This window comes from Rhinolophus ferrumequinum, chromosome 2 (assembly GCF_004115265.2).
Source record: "Rhinolophus ferrumequinum isolate MPI-CBG mRhiFer1 chromosome 2, mRhiFer1_v1.p, whole genome shotgun sequence".
NCBI classification, from domain to species: domain Eukaryota; kingdom Metazoa; phylum Chordata; class Mammalia; order Chiroptera; family Rhinolophidae; genus Rhinolophus; species Rhinolophus ferrumequinum.
Window position 1 is genome coordinate 39,142,766 of NC_046285.1, and position 24,298 is coordinate 39,167,063.

Here is a 24,298-nt window from a genome sequence, read left to right on the forward strand (position 1 = left end):
ATATATCAGTAAAAATCTTACCCCAGGTAATATCTGTGAAGTTTCTTCCTATATTTTCTTCTAGGAATTTTACGATTTCGGATCTTACATTTAAGTCTTTAAGCCATTTTGAATTTATTTTTGTATATGGTGTAAGGAGATGGTCCAGCTTCATTTTTTTGCATGTGTCTGTCCAGGATTTTTTGCATGTGTCTGTCCAGGTTTCCCATTTATTGAATAGACTGTCTTTACGCCACCGTACGTTCTTGCTTCCATTGTCGTAGATTAAATGGCCATATAGGCATGGAGTTATTTCTGGACTCTCTATTCTGTTCCATTGATCTATGTGTCTGTTTTTATGCCAGTACCATGCTGTTTTGATTACTGTAGCCTTGTAGTATAATTTGATGTCAGGTATTGTTATACCTCCCACTTTGTTCTTATTTCTCAAGATTGCTCAGGCTATCTGGGGTCTTTTATGGTCCCATATAAATGTTAGGGTTATATGTTCTATTTCTGTAAAACACGTCGTTGGTAGTTTGATAGGAATTGCGTTGAATATGTATTGCCTTAGGCAGTATGGACATTTTAACTATATTAATTCTTCCTTTCCATGAACATGGTATGTGTTTCCATCTGTTTGCATCTTCTTTCATTTCTTTCTTCAGTGTCTTATAATTTTCTAAGTACAGATCTTTTACTTTTTTGGTTAAATTTATTCCCAGGTATTTTATAGTCTTCGAACAATTGTAAATGGGATTGTTTTTTGAATTTCTCCTTTTGATGTTTTATTATTGGTATATACAAATGCAACTGATTTCTGAATATTAATTTTTTATCCTACTACTTTACTAAATTCATTTATCAGCTCTAATAGTTTCTTGGTGGAGTCTTTAGGGTTCTCTATATGTAGTATCATGCCATCTGCAATTTTACTTTCTCCTTACCGATTTGGATGCCTTTTATTTCTTTTTCTTGTCTGATTGCTGTGGCTTGAACTTCCAGCACTATGTTGAATAGAAGTGAAGAAAGTGGGCAACCTTGCCTTGTTCCTGATCTTAAGGGGAATGGTTTTAGCTTTTCCCCTTCGAGTATGATGTTAGCTGTGGGTTTATCATATATGGCCTTTATTATGTTGAGATATGATCCCTCTCTTCCCACTTTCTTAAGGGTTTTTATCATAAATGGCTGCTGGATTTTATCAAATGCTTTTTCTGCATCTATTGATATGATCATGTGATATTTATTTTTCATTTTGTTAATGTAGTGTATCACATTAATTGATTTGCGGATGTTGAAACACCCTTGCATGCCAAGGATGAATCCCACTTGATCATGGTGTATGATCTTTTTAATGTATTGCTGAATTCTGTTCGCTAATATTTTGTTGAGGATTTTTGCATCTATGTTCATTAGAGATATTGGGTTGTAGTTTTCTTTCTTTGTGGTATCTTTGTCTGATTTTGGGATCAGGGTGATAGTGGCTTCATAAAAAGTGTTTGGGAGACTTCCCTCCTTCTAGATTTTTTGGAAGAGCTTGAGGAAAACAGGTGATAATTCTTTTTTGAACGTTTTGTAAAATTCACCTGTAAAGCCATCTGGTCCAAGGATTTTGTTTGTTGGGAGATTATTGATTACTGATTCAATTTCCATGCTGGTAATCAGTCTATTCAGGTTTTCTGTTTCTTCTTGAGTTAGTCTTGGAAGGTTGTACACCTCTAGAAAATTGTCCGTTTCTTCCAGATTGTCAAATTTGTTGGCATATAGTTGCTCATAGTAATTTCTTAAAATTTTTTGTATTTCTGTGGTGTCTGTTGTCACTTCTCCTCTTTCATTTCTCATTTTATTAATTTGGGTCCTCTCTCTCTTTTTTTTTAATGAGTCTGGCTAAAGGTTTGTCGATTTTATCTTCTCTAAGAACCAACTCTTGGATTCATTGATCTTTCGTATTGTTTTTCTGGTTTCTATTTCATTTATTTCCACTCTGATCTTTATTATCTCCTTCCTTGTACTCCCTTTGGGCTTATTTTGCTGTTCTTTTTCCAGATCCCTTAAGTGTGAAGATAAACTGTTGATTAGTGATTTTTCTTGTTTCTTTAGGTAGGCCTGCAATGCTATGAATTTCCCTCTTAGGACTGCTTTTGCGGCATCCTATAGATTTTGGGTTGTTGTGTTTTCATTTTCGTTTGTCTCGAGATATCTTTTGATTTCTTCCTTGATCTCCTGGTTGACCCATTCATTATTTAGTAACATGTTATTCAGCCTCCATGAATTGGTGTGTCTTCCAGTTTTTTTCCTGTAGTTCATTTCTAATTTCATAGCACTGTGGTCAGAGAAGACAATTGGTATGATTTCAATTTTCTTAAATTTATCAAGACTTGTTTTGTGGCCTAACATATTGTCTATCTTGGAAAATGTTCCATGTGCGCTTGAGAAGAATGTGTATTCTGCAGCTTTGGGGTGAAATGCTCTGAAAATATCGATTAAATCCAAGTGGCCCAATGTGTCATTTAAGGTTGTTGTTTCCTTATTGATTTTCTGTCTGGAAGACCTGTCCCTTGTTGTCAGAGGTGTGTTGAAGTCACCTACTATGATAGTGTTACTGTTGATCTCTGTCTTTATGTCAGTCAATATCTGTTTTATATATTTAGGTGCTCCTATGTTGGGTGCATAAATGTTTACTAGGGTTATGTCCTCTTGTTGGATCGATCCCTTTATTATTATATAGTGCCCATCTTTGTCTTTTAATATGTTCTTCATTTTAAAGTCTATTTTGTCAGATATAAGTATTGCAACTCCAACTTTTTTCTCATTTCCATTTGCATGAAATATCTTACTCCAACCCTTTACTTTCAGCCTGTGTGTGTCTTTTGATCTGAGGTGAGTCTCTTGTATACAGCATATACAAGGGTCTTGCTTTCTTATCCACTCAACCACCCTATGTCTCTTGATTGGAGCATTTAATCCGTTTACATTTAAAGTGATTATTGATAGGTACATAGTTATTGCCATTTTTAAATTTGTAGTTAGATTGTTTTCATCTTTCTTCTATTTACAGAAGTCCTTTTAGTATTTCTTGCAATGCTGGCTTGGTGGTAATAAATTCCTTTAACTTATTCTTTTCTGGGAAGCTCTTTATCTCTCCATCAACTTTAAATGATATCCTTGCTGCATAAAGCAATCTAGGTTGTAGTTCTTTGTTTTCCATCACTTTGAGTATCTCCTGCCACTCCCTCCTGGCCTTCAATGTTTCTGTAGAAAAGTCAGTTGATAGTCTTATGGGAATTCCCTTGTATGTAACCCTCTGTCTTTCTCTTGCTACTTTTAGGATTCTCTCTTTGTCTTTAACTGTTGCCATTTTAACTATAATGTGTCTTGGTGTGGACCTGTTTGGATTTTGGTTGGAACTCTCTGCACTTCCTGGGCTTGTATGTTGGTTTCCTTCATCAGGTTACGGAAATTTTCGGACACTATTACTTCAAATATGTTCTCAATCCCTTGCTTCCTCTCTTCACCTTCTGGTAGTCCTATGATACACGTGTTGTTGCTCTTGATGTTATCCCAGAGATCTCTTAAACCATCTTCATTTTTTTTAATTCTTTTTTCTTTCTGTTGTTCTGTTTGGGTGATCTCTGCTAACTTGTCTTCTAAGTCGCTGATTCGATCCTCTGCTTCATCTAATCTGCTGTTAATTCCTTCAAGTGAGTTCTTTATTTCAGTAATTGTGTTCTTTATTTCTAACTGGTTGTTCATTATGATTTCTCTATTCTTCTTTATGTCGTTTCTAAGCTCCTTAAACATCCATATCATCAGTGTTCTGAACTCTGTCTCTGATAGGTTGGTTACCTCTGTTTCATTTGGTTCCATTTCTGGAGGTTTCTTCTGTTCTTTTGTTTGGGACATGTTTCTTTGTTTCCCCATTCTGGCTGACTCTCTGTGTTTGCTTCGATGTATTAGGCAGATCCCCTAGAGCTCTTAGCTCTTGCTGGGTTATCTTATGTAGTGTGTGTCCTTTATATTTGATTGACTTGCACTACTTCGATCTTCTCCTCTGCGTGTGCTCCAAAGGTGACTCTTGTGTTGTGTATATTGTCCTGTTAAAGAAGATCTTCAATTGCTTTTCACTTGTGAGTAGGTGGGGTTAACTCCTAGGCTGACTCCTTGTGAGACTTGGCTCTGCCCACCGCAGGGTGTTCTGCTGTGTGAGGGTTGACCACTTAAATGTGGTTTGTCCTCTATGGGCTCTTGTGCCTGTAAAGAATTCCCTCTGGGTGTGTCACTTGTAGGTCAAACCCAGTAGAACTCTGGTTTGGTCTGGAGTTGGCCTCTGGGTGTGTTGAATCTTGTGCCTCTTAAGCTGGGCCCTGGTAGGGCAATTTCAGAACAAAGCAAATCACCAAGCACAGCAACAACAACAAAGAAAAAATCAAATACATTCACATGTAAAAACAACCGATAACCCACACTCAACACAGGCAAAGATATCAAAGATATAAAGACAAAACAAAACAAAACAAAAAAGAAAGAGAAAGAAAAAAGCAGCACTAGTCTTGGCTTAAGACCACCAAGTAATCTCCAGGTTGTCCTCTGCTGTACCAAAGAGTCCTCTGTGTATTGTGCAGGCAGAGCCGGTCACCTGGTGCCCAGAGTGACGTTGGGACTGCAGACTTAGATGCGTGGGGCTGAGGGGTCTGGATGGTAGTTTCTACAAAGTCTGCATTTTCTGCCCTTGCCTGCACATATGTGCACTGAGAGTAGCACCACCAGCTCTGTGTCCAGTGCTCCTGAGTCTTAGGGCACTTCTTCCGTGTGTGTGTGTGTGTGTGTGTGTGTGTGTGTGTGTGTGTTTGTGTGTGTGTGTGTGTGTGAATCTCTTAATCTGTCCTTTTATTCTAAATGATAACTTTGCTGGGTAAAGTAGTCTTGGTTGTAGGTCCTTGTTTTTCATCACTATGAATATTTTGCCCCAATCCCTTCATGGCAGCTCTATTTTTTATGGTTTTTGAGTAATCGCCATACTGTCTTCCACAGTGTCTGCACCAATTTACAATCCTACCAATAGTGTCCGTGAGCATAATTTATTTTGTTATATATTTTTCAGCTATTTTCTTAGTGTTTGTTCTTGTGATTACCATTAACATCTTACTTTGTAACAATTTAATTAGGATTAATATCAACTTAATGTTAATACAATACAAAAATCTTGCTCCCATATAACTCTGACCCTCCTTTTATGTTGTTGTCACAACTGGCATCTTCATACATTTTGTGCCCTTCAATTTAGATTTATAATTATTGTATTAAATTTTCTTTAAATCAGAGAAAAAAATAGGAGTTACTAGCAGAAAGCCATTTATACATTCTGTAACATTTACCTATGCAGGAAACTTTACCATGCTCTTTATTTCTTCATGTGGATTTCAGTTACTGTCTTGTAGTGTCTTAGTTTGCTCAGGTATGACTAATTACCACAAACTAGGGGAGGGAGGTTATAAACAATAGAAATTTTTCTCATAGTTCTGGAGGCTGGGAGTCTGAGATCAGGGTGAATGCCCTCTTCCTGGTTTGCAGACAGCCATCTTCTCATTGTGTACTTACATGGTGGAAAGCAGAGAATGAGTTAGCTTTTTGTCACTTCTTCTTATAAGGGCACTAATTCTATTCATAAGGACCTCATGGCTCAATTGTCTCCTAAAGACTTCATATCATCACATTGGGGATTAGATTTCAACATATGAATTTTGGAGGAACACAAACACATAGTCCATAACATGTATCGTTTCATTTCAGCCTGAAGGGGTCCCTTTAGTATTTTTGTAATGCAGATATGCTATTAACAATTACTCTCTGTTTTTATCTGGGAATGTTTAAATTTTTCCTTCATTTTTGAATAGTTTACCAAATATGGAATTCTTTGTTGACAGTTTCTTTGCTTCTAGCATTGTTAATATGCCTTCTTACCTTTGTGGTTTCTGGTGAAAAATCAGCTGTTAATATTGTTCTAGCTCTGGCTTCAATTCCCCACCTCTTGTCTGTTTGAGTAATTAAAGTTTATTGTACGAGATTCTGGATAAAGATCACTTCCCTTAATAAGACAGAACATTCAGTCCGGAAGATGCTAATCATTAAACAAGCAATAATAGAAGCACAGGAGGAAAAAAAATCCTCACTTTCAAATGAATTGTTCATGTTAACATATACTATAAACTTGTAGTGAATGAGCACTGCTTTTTTAGGATCTCAGCAGGATGAAAACATTCTGGGAAGATAGTATGTGTATGTGTGCATAAAATGCTAATAGGTGGGTGGGTTGGAATTTAAAGGGGAAAAATAGAAACCCAAAGTGCCAGGTAAGGAGGGCTTTCTCTCTATTTAAAAAAGTATGTAGAGAGAGGAGTTTATAAGAAAATGAAAGTAATCTGTTTTTAAATTTTTTTTCATTTTAATATATAGGTAGTATTTAATTTGAAACTGTTTTATGATATTACCAGAAACTTATTTTTAATTTTCTGCTTTAAGTGTTTGAGGAGGTGGATTGTAGGAATTTAGATGCCAAGATAAATGATTCTTAGAAACTTAGTATACTTCTGTGTTGAGCAGTCTTTTCACTTGATCCCACTCATTGTGGAAAAAAATAATTTGATGTCTATTATGTACATAGGTAACAGGACATAAAAGACTGGGAAAGGTTAATAACACTCCCAAAAGAAAAACTATATAGATTTTCTTTCAAGTCAGCAAGGTTTCAGAGCCTGTGAATGAATGATGTGATAGCTACAGAACAGCAAATGGATATGTTTAAGAAAATTATATGCATAAACCTAAGATTCTGAATAGAATTGTAAATTAGGCAGACAATGAAGTTCAAAAACAAAGGTGAAGAATTTTTAACAGACTTTCAGAGCCAGGTTAATGAGTAACAGATTTGGCGGGACAGCAAGAGACCAGGAAAGTATTCACTTCAGTGCTTGAGTTCACTTAGAAAATAAAATATTCCAAGTGTCAGTGAAGATTCCATCATTAAATTAACATGGGCTCTCCACTCCATCTCATTCTCCAGCTCCTCATGCTTCTTATCTGTGTACAAGGATCAGGTAACTCTTCATTTTTTTCTCTCAAATACATTTGGCTAGAAATCAATGGCAGATCAATAGTCCTTTCGCTTCTATAAAGTTAGATGAACAGGACATTATGTTTGGGTCGGTCAAGTTGTTGGCAACTAGCAATCAATTTAAGTTGAGCACAATTGAAACAGTGACTTAGTAAACAGAGAATGAGAGAAAAGTAATAAGCATTGCTTCTGAAATGAGCCCAAGTGGCTGGAATTGGAGAGACCATGAACCTGCTAGAAGCAAATGAGATCTTTGCAAATTAGTTGGTTAATTAGTTAGTTATGAGTTTATTTTTTGCAGCACATTTGCCTTTTAAGTTTGAGTTTGACTTGCTTTGAGGCTCTTTTTGGTCATTAAAGTGTGTTTTGTTGTTGTTGTTTGTTTTCCTGTTGTCAAATCTGTTAATTGTTCCCTTTGTGGATTTGTTTACTCCTGAGACACATTAAGGATTTAATAAATATTCAGCTTATGTTACTTTCTAGTCATTTAAAATTATTTGATTAAATAATAACTCAAATCATCTAAAATCAGTTTGGTTCATGGTAAAAGCAATAACAAATGTTCTGTAGAAAGTTGGCAGAGAAAAATATTGTCATAATTTCTAGTTTGGGAGTTTTCCCGGGAAAAGTATCATTTGAATTCAATTAGATAAGTCAAAAGTTGAATGAGGGGAGACATAACCTTGTTACCTTATAGCTGAGGAACCATTTGTTCCCTGTGTCTTTCCCAGGATTTCACAAGGGAGTGCCTCAGCAAACTGAGACCCGTTCACTCCCCTTCACTGGATGGTTTCAGAATAATGACTCTATCCCCTGAGGTTGTGTGTGTGCGTGTGAAGGCATTGTAGTGCTGGAGCACAATGGGGACTTTAGGGAAAACAGCCAGCAGGCAAGTAACTCACAGACCTTGAGATTAACAAGCTTTACCTCCTTATTTGTTAACCAATAAAAACTATGCGTTGGCCCAATGGTGGGGCTGCTCAGTCCTTGAGGCTTGAGTCTCTTAACCCTGCACAGCCCTTCTTGGTTCCCACAGCTCATGTCATGCAGGACACGACATAAGCTGAGGACAAAAAGAGTGTGACAGGTAGAGGAAACCAATATGTTCATGTTACTTCTCCTTAACTTACTTAAGCATCTAAAATGCAAAATGGAGAAGACTGGTATTGTCATCAAGTAACTCAGAATCTAGTGGGGGAAATAAGCATGCGAACAAATAGTGATGAAGGGTATAATAAGTACAATTACAGAAATTGAGTCTAGTTTCTTCAGTTCAACAATCTATTGGTGAGCTTTATTCATATTGTTGAGAGTAGATGTAATTCATTAAAGGTCCTTGCTGTATACTATTCTACTGTGTAAATACCATAATTTATTTGTCATTTCTACTGTTGATTTGTATTTGGGTAATTCCTTGGTTTTGAATATTACAAATAGTGCTTCTATGAACATCTCTCTGTACATGGGTTTTGAAGAGCATATGTATACATTTCTATTAAATATATACCTAGGAGTAGATTTGCTGGTCATCGGGTATGCTTATTTTCAGCTTTGTTATACAGCCAAAGAGTTTTCTAATTTACACTTTCGTTAGAGTGTATGTGAACTGTGTTTTCTACACACCTGTACCAAGCTTGACATTGTCTGTTTTTCATGTTAGTCGTTCTGGTGTATGTGTAGTTCGCGTTTTAATTTGCATTTTCTTGATTACTAAAGAAGTTGAGCATCTTAAATATGTTTATTGGCCATTTAGACATTCTCTTTTGTGATGTGCATATTAAAATATTTTGCGCAATTTTCTATTGAGTTGCCTATCTTTGGTTTATTGATTTGTGGAAATACATATATATATATAAACACTACAAGTCCTTCATCATATACATGTATAGCAAATACCTTCTGTCACTCTGTGGGTTCCCTTTTTACTTCTGAGGCTATATCTTTTGAAGGGCTGAAGTTATTAAATCTTAAGTAGGCCAATTTTTAACTTCTATTTCTTTATCATTTCATATTCCTAAAAAGGAATAACACATCAAATAATTGTTGATGTGTATTTTATTTAAGTAATTGTTGGCTACTCCAGACAAATAATATGTTCTACAATACTTTATATTTTTAAAGCTGTGTTTTATCTTTCATTTTTAGATCTTTAATGCATTTGCAATAGATTTTTGTCTCTGGTCATGATGGAAGGCAGTATATAATTTTCCACATGGACATCATCATTTATTGGAAAGATCATCTTTTCCCCTACCCTATGCACTGTCTTTTATATTTGTCTATAAGTGTAATCCTCATAGAAGGAACAGGTTTCCCAATTCAAGTCCTTACTAAATATTTGTCTTTCTGACCTTAGACTGCTGTTACTGTGGTATCTGGTTACAAAGTGGGAATCTGATGGAAATGTCTTCTTGCAATGGGCTCACTTTTGGAAGATGTAATCATACACATAGAAGCCCTCATAAAATTTACTCCAGAAGCTCTCAGTATAGTCAGCAGAGTCTGTCTTTATTAAATACTGAAATGAGTAAAGCTGCCCTACAAAATAGGATGGACCTAGATATCACAGCTTCACAAGGGGCCAACTGTGCTATCATCCAAACTGAATGTTGTGTTTTTGTATCAGGTAAATATGCTAATGTCTCTTCATTGTTAACACATATGGAAACCCAAATAAATGCCTTAAGTAACCCAACCCCAAGCCTAGGCAACCTAACATACTGGTTTGGGTTTTAGGGGACATGGTAGAAAAAAATATTACTGATACTTGGACTGCTTCTCTTACTTTGTCTTTTTTCTTGCTTATGTCTTTGTTTTTGCTGTGGACTGTGTCTCCAATTCAGTCAATTGGCAACCAAACAAGTTATCTCCTTGCTATTGAAGACTCTTGCTAACTGCTCAAGGCACCTCACAAAAGAAGGTGGCATGTGAGATTTTAAGATGGTCAGCATGGGTGGAGAGACTGCTTCATAGTGTGAGTGCTGATCGAGCCACAAGCTGGACTGAGCTAGAAGGGATGTTGTTCATCATGTAAGTCTCTTGGAGACTGTTTTGATCTTAATCACCATGTATCCTGATATAACGCAACACCCCTCTGCTGCTTCCTGGTATGAGCTGGGTCTGAAAAACATTCTGGTTTGTCCCGAGCTGGTCAAGCATGTAAAGCAATTGCCAGTACCTGATAGCAGTCACATACTAGTACATATGACTATCCTGCCCCACTTTACAAACACACACATACACAAACACACCATAAAATTCTCTGGTGCCTGCTAAGCAGCTCGGGGATCCATTTCCTCTTGCGGCCACCCAAGACGTGGATCATATGTAAGTGTTCCTTAATAAACTCTAGTAATTACCAGATTGGAGTGGCCAGCCTCTTTCTTCAGTCTTTCCCCGCCCTCCACTTACAGAGGTAGATTTTCAGGCCCATGACCTACCCCTGGGTCTGCGTGTATGAACATGGTGATTATGAATAAGGCTGCTATAAACGTTTGTATGTAGGTTTTTCCTGTAGATATAAGGTTTCAACATAGTTGGGTAAATACCTCGGAACACAATTGCTGGATCGTCTGGTAAGAGTATGTTTAGTTTTGTAAGCAGCTGCCGAACTGACATTTAAAGTAGCTGTACCATTTTCATTCCCATCAACAATGAATGAGCAGTCCTATGTTTGTCCACTCCACATCCTCACATTTGGTATTGTAATTAAAAAAAAATTTTTTTAGCCATTCTAACAGGTATGTAGTAGAATCTCATTATTGTTTTAATTTGCAATTTCCTAATGACAAGAGATTTTGTGCATATTTTTATGTGCTTATTTGCCATTTATATATCTTTTTTGGTGAGGTGTCTTCAGATGTTTGCCTATTTTTTTAAATTAAGTTATTTTCTTATTGTTTTTTGTATATTTTTGGATACAAGTCTGCTTTGGTTGAATATTTATATCCCAAATTCATGTATTGAAATCCTAACCCTCAAAAGTTATGGTCTTACTAGGTGATCAGGTCACGAGGGTGGAGTCTTCATGAATGGACTTAATGTTTTTATAAAAGATCCACAGAAATTCCTAGTCCCTTTCACCAGGTGAGAAGTCTGCAACTCAGAGAACCCTCACCCAACCATGCTGCCACCTACTGGTGGACTTTCAGCCTCCAGAACTGTGAGAAGTCAATTTCTGGTTTTTATAAGCTATGCTGTCTGTGGTATTTTGTTATGCAGCCTGAAAGGACTAAGACAAAGTCTTATGTCAGATATGTGTTTTACAAATACTTTCTTCCAATCTGTGGCTTGTCTTTATAGTTTCTTTACATTGTTTGTCACAGAACAAAGTTTATAAAGATAAAGGCCAACTTATCAATATTTTTATTCATGGATCATACATTTGGCATAATATTAGGGTGGTACAAAAGTAATTGTGGTTATTGCAATTGTTTTTAACCTTTTAAACAGCAATTACTTTTGCACCAACCTAATATCTAATAACTCATCACCAAACCCAAGGTCACCTAGATTTCCTCCTATGTTTTCCTCTAGAAGTTTTATAGTTTTGCATTTTTCATTGAAGTCTATAATCCATTTTGAGTTAATTTTTGTGAAAGTTAATTAAGTGTCTATATTAATTTTTTAAGGATATGGGTGCTGTAGAAGGTTGAATAGTGTCCCCCCCAAAATCCATGTCTATCTGTAACCTCAGAATGTGACCATATTTAGAAACAGGGCCTTTGAAGATGAAATTATGATAAGGATTTCAGGACAAAATCATCCTGGGTTATGGTGGGCCCTAAATGCAGTGACAGTTACCATTATAAGAAAAGAAGGGGACACACAAAGACACAGAGTAGAACACCCTGTGACAATGGAGACAGAGATTGAAATCATATATCTGCAAACCAAGAACTGCCAAGAATTATTCGCAACCATTAGAAGCTTGGAGAGAGGCATGAAACTTAGAGCCTCCAGAAAGAACCAACACTACTGACATCTTGATTTAGGACTTCTGACCTCTAGATCTGTAAGAAAATAAAATTCTATTATTTAAGACACCAAGTTTGTAGTAATGTATTATAGCAGCCCTCAGAATATGATCAGATACTCAGTTGTTTCAGCAGCATCGTTTATTAAAAAGACTATCCTTTCTCCTCTGAATTGCCTTTGCACCTTTCTCAAAAATCAGTTGATGATATTTGTGTGGATTTATATTTGGGCTCTCCATTTTGTTTTATTGATCTGTTCATCTTTTTTTTTTTTTTTTTTTGCCAATACTACACTATATTGATAACTGTAGCTTTACAGTAAGTCTTGAAGTCGGGTAGTGTCATTCCTCCAACTTTGTTCCTCCCCAATGTTGTGTTGGCTCTTCTGGATCTTTGGCCTGTCCACATAAACTTTAGAATCAATTTGTCAATATCCATAAAATAATTTGCTTAGATTTTGATTGTAATTACATTGACTCTATAGATCAAGTTTGGAAGAACGGTATCTTGACAACATTGGATCTCTCTATCCATGCACAGGGAACATCTTTCATTTATTTATTTCTTCTTTGATTTTGTTCATCAGAGTTTTGTAGTTTCCCTCATATACACCTTGTACATTTTTTGTTAAATTTTTACCTAAGTATTTCATTTGGGGGGCGGGCTGTTAATGTAAATGGTATTGTGCTTTTAATTTTAAATTCCACTTGTTCATTGCTGACATACAAGAAAGTGATTGACTTTTGTATATAATCTTGTAATCCTACAACCTTGCTATAATCACTTAATAGTTCCAGAGTTTCTGTTGTTGATTCTTTCAGATTTTCTATATAGACAATCATGTCATCTGTGAACAAAGACAGTTTTATGTCTTCCTTCCCAAAATGTATACTTTTTATTTCCTTTCCTTGCTTTATTGCATTAGCAGAGAGAGCTTTCAGTATGAAGCTTTTAGTATGTTGAAAGGAGTCATAATAGGGGTCATCATTGCCTTGTACCTAATCTTAATGTAAAAGGTTTTAGTCTCTATGAACGTATGATGCTAGCTGTAAGTATTTTTGCTGATATTCTTTATCAGATAGACGAAGTTCCCTCTGTTCTTAGTTTACTGAGAGTTTTTATTATGAATTTGTGTTAGATTTTAACAAATGCTTTTTCTGCATCTATTGACATGGTCATGGGACTTTTTAAATTGGTTGATATCATGGATTATATTAATTGATGTTCAAATATTGAACCAGCTTTGCATACCTGAGATACATCCCACTTGGTCATGTGTATAATTTTTTTATACTTTTTTTTTTAAACTCAATTTGCTAATATTTTATTTAGCATATTTACATCGATGGTTATGAGAGATATTGGTCTACAGTTTTTTTTCTTTTAATATCTTTAGCATTTTCTTTTTATTCTTTTTAGAGTTTCCATGTCTCTGCTTACATTATTCGTGTGTCCTTGCATGTGTCAACTTTTCCACCAGAGTTTTTAACATATTAATGATAATTATATTTAATTCTCTGTCTGATAATTTCAAAATCTGTACTATGTTTGAATCTGGCTTGGATGCTTGTTTTGTCTACTTAGACTGTTTTTACTTTTGGCTTTTAGCATGCCTTGAAATTCTTTTTGTTGAAATCCAGACATGATACTTTAGATAATAGGAACTAAAGTAAATAAAGCCTTAGCATGGGTTTTATGTTAATCTGGCTAGGAGTTAGGTTGTATTTACTCTTTACTGTAGGTCTAGGTATTGAAGCTTCAAATTCCTGTAGTTTTTTTGTTTTTGTCTCCCCTGTTATTTTTAAATTATCGTAAGATAATTTTTATTAGAGTTTGAGCCTTGCAATAATTTCAGCTGTAATCCACAGTGATTATGTTGATTCCTATTGATTTGGTGGTAAAGAATGGGGGAAGGGAAGTATTTTTAAATCTTACAGTTAAATCTCACTCTTTTAGTGGGCCTGTATCTTCTGCCTGTGACCTTCACAAGTTTCTTATCTGTATTTTCCTCCCCCTCCCCCCCACTTAGATCAGACAGGAAAGCTAAAAGGCACTGGAATTGGGTCATTGTCCTTCCACTTACTTGAAATAAGGCTCTGGTAAAGTATTTTTCTCTGGAGAATATGTCTTTTTTATGAAAAATGCACTTGGGTTATTTTGACATGGTTACTTTCCCCTTCCATAAGAAAGATAGGAGGTGATTTTTCTTGCTATTCATCATGAGAACCTGGTGGAGTTTCTGCTAGTGAAACCTATGGAATTTGTCTCCTCCTTAAGACTGGAGCCCTAAGGAGTTTGTTACCCTCAAGGTAGTTTATACTCAGCCTCCAGAAATGCATCAAAATTACCATTATTCATTTTACATTTGTTAATTTGTGTTTCAATTTTTGCACTCAATAGGTATTTATTGATTAGATAGTGTATGCTAGAAACACTTTTAGAAACTACATAGCAGTGGTGAAGGAAATAGGGGAGTTCATTTTTCTAGTGGGGAAGAGAGGCAAATAAAAAGATAATTATAAAACAGAGATAAGTGTTATTATGGGTGTAAGTCCAAGGTAGTATTTTAGAAAGTACATTTCTCTTAATTCATACTGGGTTTTACTTTCAGATTCTTCACATGGAATAAAGCACAAAAATAACGAGACAGCTGTGCTGGGAGAAAATGTGACAATTTTCTGCAATTTAACAAATCCAGCAGATGTTCTGCAAATTACCTGGCAGAAGATCCAAGATTCTTTGCCACAAAATATTGGCACATATAGTAGTAAATATGGAGAAAAGATTCTTCCACCATATATAGATCGGCTGTACTTCAAGGTCATCGAACCCAATTCCTCATCCATAACTATCCGTGAAGTGACATTTGAAGATGAAGCCTGCTACAAATGTCTATTTAATGTGTTCCCATATGGCAGTCATGGAGGACAAATCTGCCTTAACATTATAAGTATATAAATGTTTTATGTGGAGTCAAAATTATGGGGATGTGGTCTTTGAATATTAAGGTCCAGAGAAAGAATATTAGAGAAGGAATGACTATAACAGAGGTCATCTAGGCCAAGTCCTTCATGATACAGAAGGGGGAGGGGAAAGGAAGCCAATAATGGTTATGTAACTTGCCCATTTTCATGCAGTGCAGAACCAGGTGTAGCATTTAGGTCTTTCGCCCTCTCGTCTAACTATTTTGCTCTACACTGCCCTGCCTTAAACCAAGTGGGCAAAATTCATGAACCATAACAGGATATTCACTGGGAAAAGAAAGGAAAAAGAAAAGAGACAGTAGAGAAGAAGAAAGAGGGAAGAAGACTCTAAGAAAATAAGAATTTCCCAATTTTCAAATTAAAAAATGTTGAAGGGATAGTGAGAGTGTCACAGTGTTCCCTCATTATGATGTTACAAAGTTTAAAGTATTGGGGATATAACGTAATTTTAAGGTTGCCATTCAGATTGGACAGAGTTATGGGGGAAAAATACCCCTGCATTCAAGAGCATAGAATGTTCGCCACACAAAGACCCAAATTAAAAATACTTTTGGAAGAAGTCCTCACATAATAAAAGGATAGGAGGTCAGGCAATGCTGCAAGAGATATAAGGGAAAGACATCAAAGAAAAATGAAAGGAGATAATATTATCCAAAAAAAGAAAAAGAAAAAGAAAGTGGATTTACCAATTGTTTCTCTCAAATTTGAGAACAGTGTGTGTAAGAAATGAAATTATGAAGTTTTGTCAAATGTGAGGAGAGGTATCTGAGAGAGACATATTTTAAACATTTTGGTTCCATATACAAATTTGGGGAAGCTCGCCATAGAAATTTGGCATGACATTTGTTTGTTTGTTTTTTTGTTTGTTTGTTTGTTTTTGCCTCAGCTGTATCTGAATTAAAAACTGAACTCCAGCCCAATCTTGGCTCTGAAGATTTTCTTAGGTTTATTCAGTCAGCTGTGGGAAAACCTGCTCCTCGAATATCTCTTTTCCCTTCACAAGTCTTGATTAATCCACCAGAGGAATACCTTGCTCACAATCCAAACGGCACGGTGACTATCACTAAAATGTACAACATCTGCTTGGAGACGGTGAGATCCCTAAGACTTCAAAACCTGATTGTGCACATTGATCATCCTCTAAGAAACAAAGAGAAGATTATTCCTCTGCCAGTCCAACAAGAATGTAAGTAGAAGTAATAATCAAAAAGGAAAAATATTTATCTTTAAAGTTTTCTACCAGAAATGTTTGTGTAATCATCTAGTTTTAAAAATGTAAATAAATATGTACACATCCGTGGTTAAAAGAATGAAATGATGATGTTACCTAACCCAGTCCTGCTTCTGGGGGTAGCTGCTCTTATATGGCATATTTTTAATGGTTTTTCCCTACATGCTTTCCCCTGAATTTCTGCCACAGTTAATAAAAATTAGGCTCATTTTTATGAGCCTTCTTCAACTTTCCCTCTCCCCGATATAATTTTTTTCTTTCCACTGTAGTTCTTTTGCTGCTTACGTCTGCAACATTCAACAGCATGGTTAAACCTGTTTTTTTGTATTATCCACATAGAAAGTCTCTCCTAGTTGTCCACTTCTCCTTGCCCACCTCACTCCCAAGCTCTGTCAGTTTGTATCTTCTATTTCAAAGCCATAATTAAACAGGATGTGATTTGCCTAATGAATTTATCTAAATATTTAAATGATATAATTTCCTATAGAATTTAAATAATATTTTATATTTTGTTTAATAATCTTTTAGAACTAGAGCATACAGTCTGTATATTTTTAGTGTAAATACTGGTATATTTGGGTTTTAATCTTCCATCTTGCTATTTATTTTATATTATCTGACCAGTTTCATGTCGCTTTCTCTCTCTTCCTGAATTCTTTTAGAGTAATTATTTATTTTTATTTCATTCCCTCCTCTATTAGTTTCTTAACTGTACATTTCTCTTTATCCTTCTGTAGGTGGTGGACAAAATTATAACATACATCCTTGACTACTAAAATCTAACATAATTTCGTACTTTTACTGCTTCCTAGATAATGCAGTGAAATCATATCAACTCCCACCCTTTGTGCTATAGATTTTGTGCATTTTAATTGTTTGTATATACATACCAAAATATATTAATTTTGTTGTTCCTGCTATTTATAGTAATATTCCTTTAGATTTACCCTTTGTGTTGTTTCTTGTTTCTTTTTTTTTTTTTTTTACTTTCATTTTTCTTCTGCCTAAAGAATTTTTTTCCCTCAGGTAGGTGTGCAGATCAGTAATTCTTTTAAATTTTTTGGTCATAAAATGTTTGAATTTTTGAAGAACATTTTTACAGAATTCCTAATTCCAGTTTGATAAGTTTTTTTGTTTTGCTTTGTTTTGTTTTGTATTGTTTTGTTTTTCTTCATCACTTTGACAATGAATGGTATTTGACTGGCTTTTGACTTTCTGTTGAGAAGATATCTGTCAATGTTATTGGTGGTCCTTTTAAACAAATGTCCCCATGTCCCCTCTACTGCTTTTGATATTTTCTTCTTGTATTTGTTTTACAGCATTTTTATTATTATGTGCCTTGGGGTTGCATTTTGTGTATTTATCTTGCTTGCATTTTTCCAATGTTCTTGAATCTGTGGGTTAATGTCATTTATCACTTTTGGAAAATTCTTGGTATCATCTCTTCAAATATTGCTTCTGTCCCATTCTCACTCGTCTTTTTCTGGGACTCTAATTACAAGTATATTAGATGCATAAAATAATTAAATTAGATGTATTTTAAATCCTGCATGTGAGAATTCCAGTATTTGGATCTTTTCTGGGTCTCTTTCTATAATCTGTTATTTTTTTATCATAGTTTCCAGCCAGTGTTGAATTACTATGTATAGTTATTTTAGATTGAATTGTAGATCTTGTATATAAATAATGCAGAGATAATTGAGTTTCTGAATGTTTTCTTTGTCATAGCTTTATTAATATATATTTCACATTCTGTACAATTCATCCATTTAAAATGTGTAATTCAATGACTTTTAGTATATTCACAAAATTCATGCAGCCATCAGCAAATCAATTGTGGAACATTTTTATCACCCCCAAAAGAAACTCCATACCCTTTAAATCCTCATACTCCTAGCCTTAGAAAACCATTAGTCTGCTTTATGTCTCTATATATTTACTTATTCTGTGTATTTTGTATAAATGGAATTATACAGCATATGGTCTTCTGTGGTGGATGTTTTTGTTGTCCTCCCAAGAACATGTTTACTTTTAAAGTATGTTTTTGCAGTAAAGAAAAACATCTAAGTAATTTAGAAATAGTGTCTTCATTTCCCATTGCTTATGATGAAATTAAGGTGGTTTTAAAATGCATATTGATCATTATAATCCTAAAACAAATTTTTCAGTAAACCAGCAAATTGCTGGAAGAAGGCATTGTATCTAAAATTATTTTAATATGTGGTATAGCAGTAATTTTTCTCTTGGCTTTCCACTTTTACTGGATCTTGCTTGGCTTTATAAATTCTTTTTTTTTTTTAATTCTTTTTTTTTTTTTAAGATTTTTATTGGGGAAGGGGAACAGGACTTTATTGGGGAACAGTCTGTACTTCCAGGCCTTTTCCAAGTCAAGTTGTTGTCCTTTCAGTCTTAGTTGTGGAGGGCGCAGCTCAGCTCCAGGTCCAGTTGCTGTTTTCTAGTTGCAGGGGGCGCTGCCCACCATCCCTTGCGGGACTCGAGGAATTGAACTGGCAACCTTGTGGTTGAGAGCCCTCTGGCCCATGTGGGAATTGAACCGGCAGCCTTCGGAGTTAGGAGCAAGGAGCTCCAACCACCTGAGCTACTGGGCCGGCCCTACAAATTCTTAATGACTTGGTAGCTCTTTGACAATTAAAACATTTTTAACAACAATGTTCAAATTTTCTTCATCTTCTCAGAAGAAGGATTGGTCCAAAATCAGCTAGATCATTGTTGGAATTGAAACCTTCCCTTATTATCCAATTTTATACTGGCTATCACCTTTCAGCTTTCATAACTATATTTCCATACTCTCTTTATCAACAGGGTTCTTGCCACCATGTTCTGGAATTAATGTGCCTTGACCCCATTTCCAGGAGTGCAAGAAAGCACAGGTTTTCCCCTCATCACATAGCTTTAGATATTTTCTATAGAGATAGAGAAGACATCCTGGCTTCTCTACCAACCAGAGTTTCCATCTCTTCTTCTACAAGGTATCTTCCTCCTTAAGAAAGGTACAAATTCTACTTAATTCTAGCATTTCCCCCCACTTTCTGGATCCTTTTGTGTTGAGTAAATATGACAGAATAAGCTTTGGGTGTCAATGATGGTGGGTGAATCCTGCTTACCTCTTAACCTATGATAATACCACGCCATTATATCATAGATAATGGTATAAGTTGTCCAGTGGTATTAGTTATATATTAATAGTCTGTTTTCCTAATTATGTTTCATGGGAAATAAAATATTTTTTCTTCAAGCTTATCATTGCCTTTATCCAAAATTTATTAGTCTCAAGGCTCAGAAGTGTTTGTTGCATTAGTTTGTCTCTTTTGAGGGTTAACCAACAACCATAGCGGTCTCTGTATGTGGCATTATCACCACTTGTTTAATACATCAAATAATCATTGAAGCCATCTATTAAGAATTCCTTTAATAGTTGTGCCTGTAATAATATTAGGTTGAATTATACAGTATTATTATTATACAATCATTTTATCTATAAAAAATAATTTTATAAGGTTAAACCTGATATAAGCATACTAGATTAAACCTAATATAAGTAAGGGAATGTTATTCAAACATTATCAAGACACAACTAACAAAGCCTCCAGTCATGAAACTTCAGAAGAGGATTCTTTCTTCCTTCACTTTGTAAAAAATATTTGGGACATAAATCCCTGATTCTGCAGAAATCTTGTATAAAGCTTTATTTCCCTGTTTTGTTGTTTTTGACTTCAGGGCTATGTTCACATTTCAGTGCCAAATTCTTCCCATTCAGCCTCTTCTACCCATTTTGCATGAGCTATATAGTATCTCATTGAAAAAGAACATAGTTAAAACTAGAAACTGAAATAAAGTAATGGCTGAATAGTCAAAAATAAATGGTACTAAGTTCCTCAACTAAAACACATACACTTTCTAAGAATATCTCAGGGAAGAAGTAATTGCTAACAATAATTTCTCTTTTCCTTCGATGGTAATAGAAAATTCAAAAATTTTTTTTTTTTTTTTTTTGGTAAAAGTAATGATTTAATGACTATAAGCAAGACAAAGCAATAGAATTGTGCTTCTTTTGCAGACTGGGGACAATGAAATGTTTAGCTACAATTTTCCCATACAAACATGAAACAATATTCATATAAAATAAATACCCTCACAAATAACTGATGGGTGAGGAACACACACCAAGTTCAACCAAAACAAAACACAAACTAAAAGTTGTTGGTGTTATTCATATTTTAAATTCAACATGCTCACTCTATTTAAAAATTAATACCTGTAGATGCTCATAATAAATTGCTTTTATTTCCAGACATTAGAGAGATGGCATGTGTCATTGTTTATACTATAAAAGCAAATCTTAAATTTGAAATTACTGCTATACACATATTAAAAGAATTTTAGATAAAACACCTTCCAGCAATTTCCTGGTTTACCTAAAAATTGGTTTTAGAATTATAGTGATCAATATGCATTTAAAACCATCTTAATTTCATAATAAGCAATGGGAAATGAAGACACTATTTCCAAATTACTTAGAAGTTTTTCTTTACTGCAACAATATACTTTAAAAGTAAACATGTATCACTAGAGAAAGTCAGTATTATGATTTGCCAGTAGCTTCCAATGGAAAAAGACTTTAGAATTAGAAATCCATATTAAAAATATTCTATGCCCATAAGGCTCAAGATGTAGGGTATCTGCAAACGTCAAACCAGTTGGGAGGATATTAACAACCATTTCTGAATTCATGAAACACAATATTTTCTTTATAGTATTTATAAATATAACAGGAAACAATACTCTTTCCTGTTATGTCATGTACCAATACAGCATTGTACAACAAGCATAATGCCTTCTGATTCTTACAAAAGAGAATTATTTAAACAAGTCAGTAAAATAAATGATAGTACCCGCTTTTAGACATACAGACTGTAAAACTGAAGTTTACTTTCCTTTCATCGGTTTTGTGTATCAACAGAGAAGTAAAAATCAAACAGGAATCAAAATGGCTAAATATGAAAGAAATAGTTATTCACAGTGACATGGCTACATAGTCTGCGTTATTCTGTGCAGTCTCCTTTCTTTTTGTTGAATTTCCAGATAAAAAGCACTTGTCTTCTACAGGTTCACAAAACAGCTTCATAACAAGAACAATCAAGGAGAATGTAATATAGGTGTTAGTTGAGAATAACGAACTATGGCCCAATGTTTATATCCACTGCAGAATATTTTAGTTTAATTTTTATATTATATCTAAGAATTATCATTGATAATCACAATGATGGCCTTTTGTTAAACTTGTTTCAATGAAAAATGCAAATTATATTCAGAAGGCTATACAGAAACAAGTGGAGTTTGTGCAGTAGTCCCCCCTTACCTGTGGGAGATACGTTTTCAGAACCTCAGTGGATGCCTGAAACCACAGATAGTATCAAACCCTATATATACTATGTTTTTTGTATACATATATACCTATAATAAAGTTTCATTTATAAATTAGGCACAGCAAGGGATTAACAACAATAACTAGAAAAATTATAACAATACGCTGTAATAAAAGATATGTGAATACCGTTTCTCAAAATATCTAAGCACTGGTCACACCGCGTGGCTGGCTGAAGCCGTTGCAGTTTGAAGTACAGCAGCAAAACTAGCACAAATTTCTTTTTTCTTCTTCACAAATTCATAGATAGAAGATTTATTCTTACCACTGATCTTAGAAACCTCAGCATGTAATTTCTTTCTTTCCCTATTAAGTTGAGAACTTACCTTTTCACTTAAAGGAAGCACCTGATGGCTTCTCTTGGCATATCTGAATTCCCAGCATCACTGCTCTTGCATTTTGGGGCCATTATTAAATAAAATAAAGATTACTTGGACACAAGCGCTAATATACCCTGACAGTCTATGTGATAACTGAGATGTCTACTACCGTGTTTCCCGGAAAATAAGACTGGGCCTTATTACATATTTCCCTGAAAATAAGACGAGGTCTTATATTAATTTTTGCTCCAAAAGATGCATTAGGGCATATTTTAAGGGGATGTCTTATATTTTCATGTACAACAATCTACATTTATTCACATACAGTCATGTCATCTTCTTCTGGAACATCATCATAACATACTAAATGCGTCCCTCTGGCTGACGATCTTAACTGGGGCTTATATTTGGGGTAGGTCTTATTTTCAGGGAAACACAGTAAGTGACTAACAGACAGGTAGCATATACAGCATGGAGACATTAGACAGTGGGATGAGTCACATGCCTGGGGAGATGGACCGAAACCGTCTCTGATTTCATCACACTACTCAGAATTATGTACAATTTAAAACTTATAAATTGTTTATTTCTGGAATTATCCATGTAATATTTTTAGACTGCCGTTAACTGTTGGTAACTTAGACAGTGAAAGTGAAATTACAGATGGGGGACTACTGTAATACAATTTAGGAACGCTGTGGTCAAAATGGCTGTAAAAAGTGTTGATACTTAAAATTTTACAGTTTTTATTTTTCCTTAAGAGTGAAGGGTCTGGAGTCACACAGAACTGAATTTGCTTCCCAGTTTTGCCACCTAATGACTTTATCTCTTTGGGCAATTTTCTTAACATCTCAGAGCTTCAATTTTCCCATTTGTATCTGATAATGGCACTCACCTACTTGATATAAATAATCCTTATAAATTGCTTATTACATTGTTTAGGACATTAATCTTAAAAACTAATAATTATTATAAATTTATTTTCAGAGGTTATTACAAACTCTTTAGAAATTCCATTTTAGTAATTGGGTAATATTTCATTAAGTGACTATATTATTTTTTGCTTAAACATTTTTAGGTGGTTACATCTAGGTGAATATTTAGATGGTTATATCTTTTTTGTTTTGAGATATAACCTTGAGAGTGCTAGGATGATAAATGTTATGTCTTCAATTTGAATATACATTAGTATATTTGTTTATAAAATGGAATATAACAAATAATCTCATAACATCAATTTGCATGTCAACAAAGCAATAGTGTATCAACAGAGCATTGTAGATTAAAGGTACCAAAATGGCAGAACAGTGTATAGAAAAGAAGTATAGTCACAAACAACACGTTTCTGGTTTGTGTTTTTCAGGTACTTCTTATTCTGGTTATGTTTGGCTGCTTGCAGTTTCTGCACTAATAATTTTTCTGTGTACTCCATTTATCATTCTTTATATTGTTCAGAGAAAGAAAAAGTAAGTTGTATTATTACCTGTCTGTGATAGAGAAGATAGGTAAAATATGGCTAGTTTCAAATTTTAAAAAAAGAAAATTCCAAGGGCTCTGGCAAAATTTGTCATGGAAAGAATCAGCATGGAAAACTTTTCCATATGCTTGGTAATTCTCGCATTCAAGATTTATTCTTGTTCAAATGATACCCTAATTGGGATTGTTATAAAGGTCAGCTGTTAGTAATCATTCATGCTTATGGTAAATTGAATTTAAGATTCTTTCTTGAGGACACATTTTGACAGGAAACAGCATATGAACTTCAGACAACTGGTGGATGGGTGCCCACTGAGTGATGAAAAAGGCTGAGATTGGAAGCTTTAGATCAATCTACCTGACAAAGTCACAGAGAGATGAAAGTGGCATTACTTTACAGGACGAATATAATAAAATATTGACTCATTTATTAAAAAAATACCGTATTTTGCTATATGTAATGTGGTTCCATGTATAACGTGTACCCATGTTATTGGCCCAAGCATTTAAGGAAAAAATCTTTCATGTTAATTTTTTAATTCAAATTTTTATGTGTTTACATTTAGGTACTTGTTTTTTTGTATTATAAAGGAATTTTAGCATTTATTTTTTAACATATTATCGCACAAGAAATTTTAGGTAACAAATAATTACAAAACACAAGAACAGATACAAGGTACAAGAAATTTTATGTATCATTAACAGATTTACGATATTTACGCATCAAATTAGGTTGGTGCAAAAGTAATTGCAGTTTTTGCAAGGATTTTTAACC

The 24,298-nt window shown here is 34.6% G+C and overlaps 1 protein-coding gene across 1 annotated transcript; it reads left to right on the top strand.

Moving 5' to 3' along the window:
- The first annotated feature begins 6,951 nt into the window (after positions 1-6,951).
- On the top strand, positions 6,952-19,191 carry LOC117038410 (OX-2 membrane glycoprotein-like). Its single transcript, XM_033135401.1, has 4 exons — positions 6,952-7,073; positions 14,678-15,016; positions 15,937-16,236; positions 19,105-19,191. The coding sequence occupies exons 1-4, from the start codon at positions 7,010-7,012 to the stop codon at positions 19,140-19,142; spliced, it is 741 nt and encodes a 246-aa protein (XP_032991292.1). The 5' UTR covers positions 6,952-7,009; the 3' UTR covers positions 19,143-19,191.
- Positions 19,192-24,298: the final 5,107 nt, after the last annotated feature.

Coding starts and splice junctions, on each gene's coding strand:
- LOC117038410 (XM_033135401.1), top strand. CDS start 7,010: ATGGGCTCTCCACTCCATCTCATTCTCCAGCTCCTCATGCTTCTTATC. Junction 15,017..15,936: donor AATCTGCCTTAACATTATAA/GTATATAAATGT, acceptor TTTTTGCCTCAG/CTGTATCTGAATTAAAAACT. Junction 16,237..19,104: donor TCTGCCAGTCCAACAAGAAT/GTAAGTAGAAGT, acceptor CTTTATCAACAG/GGTTCTTGCCACCATGTTCT.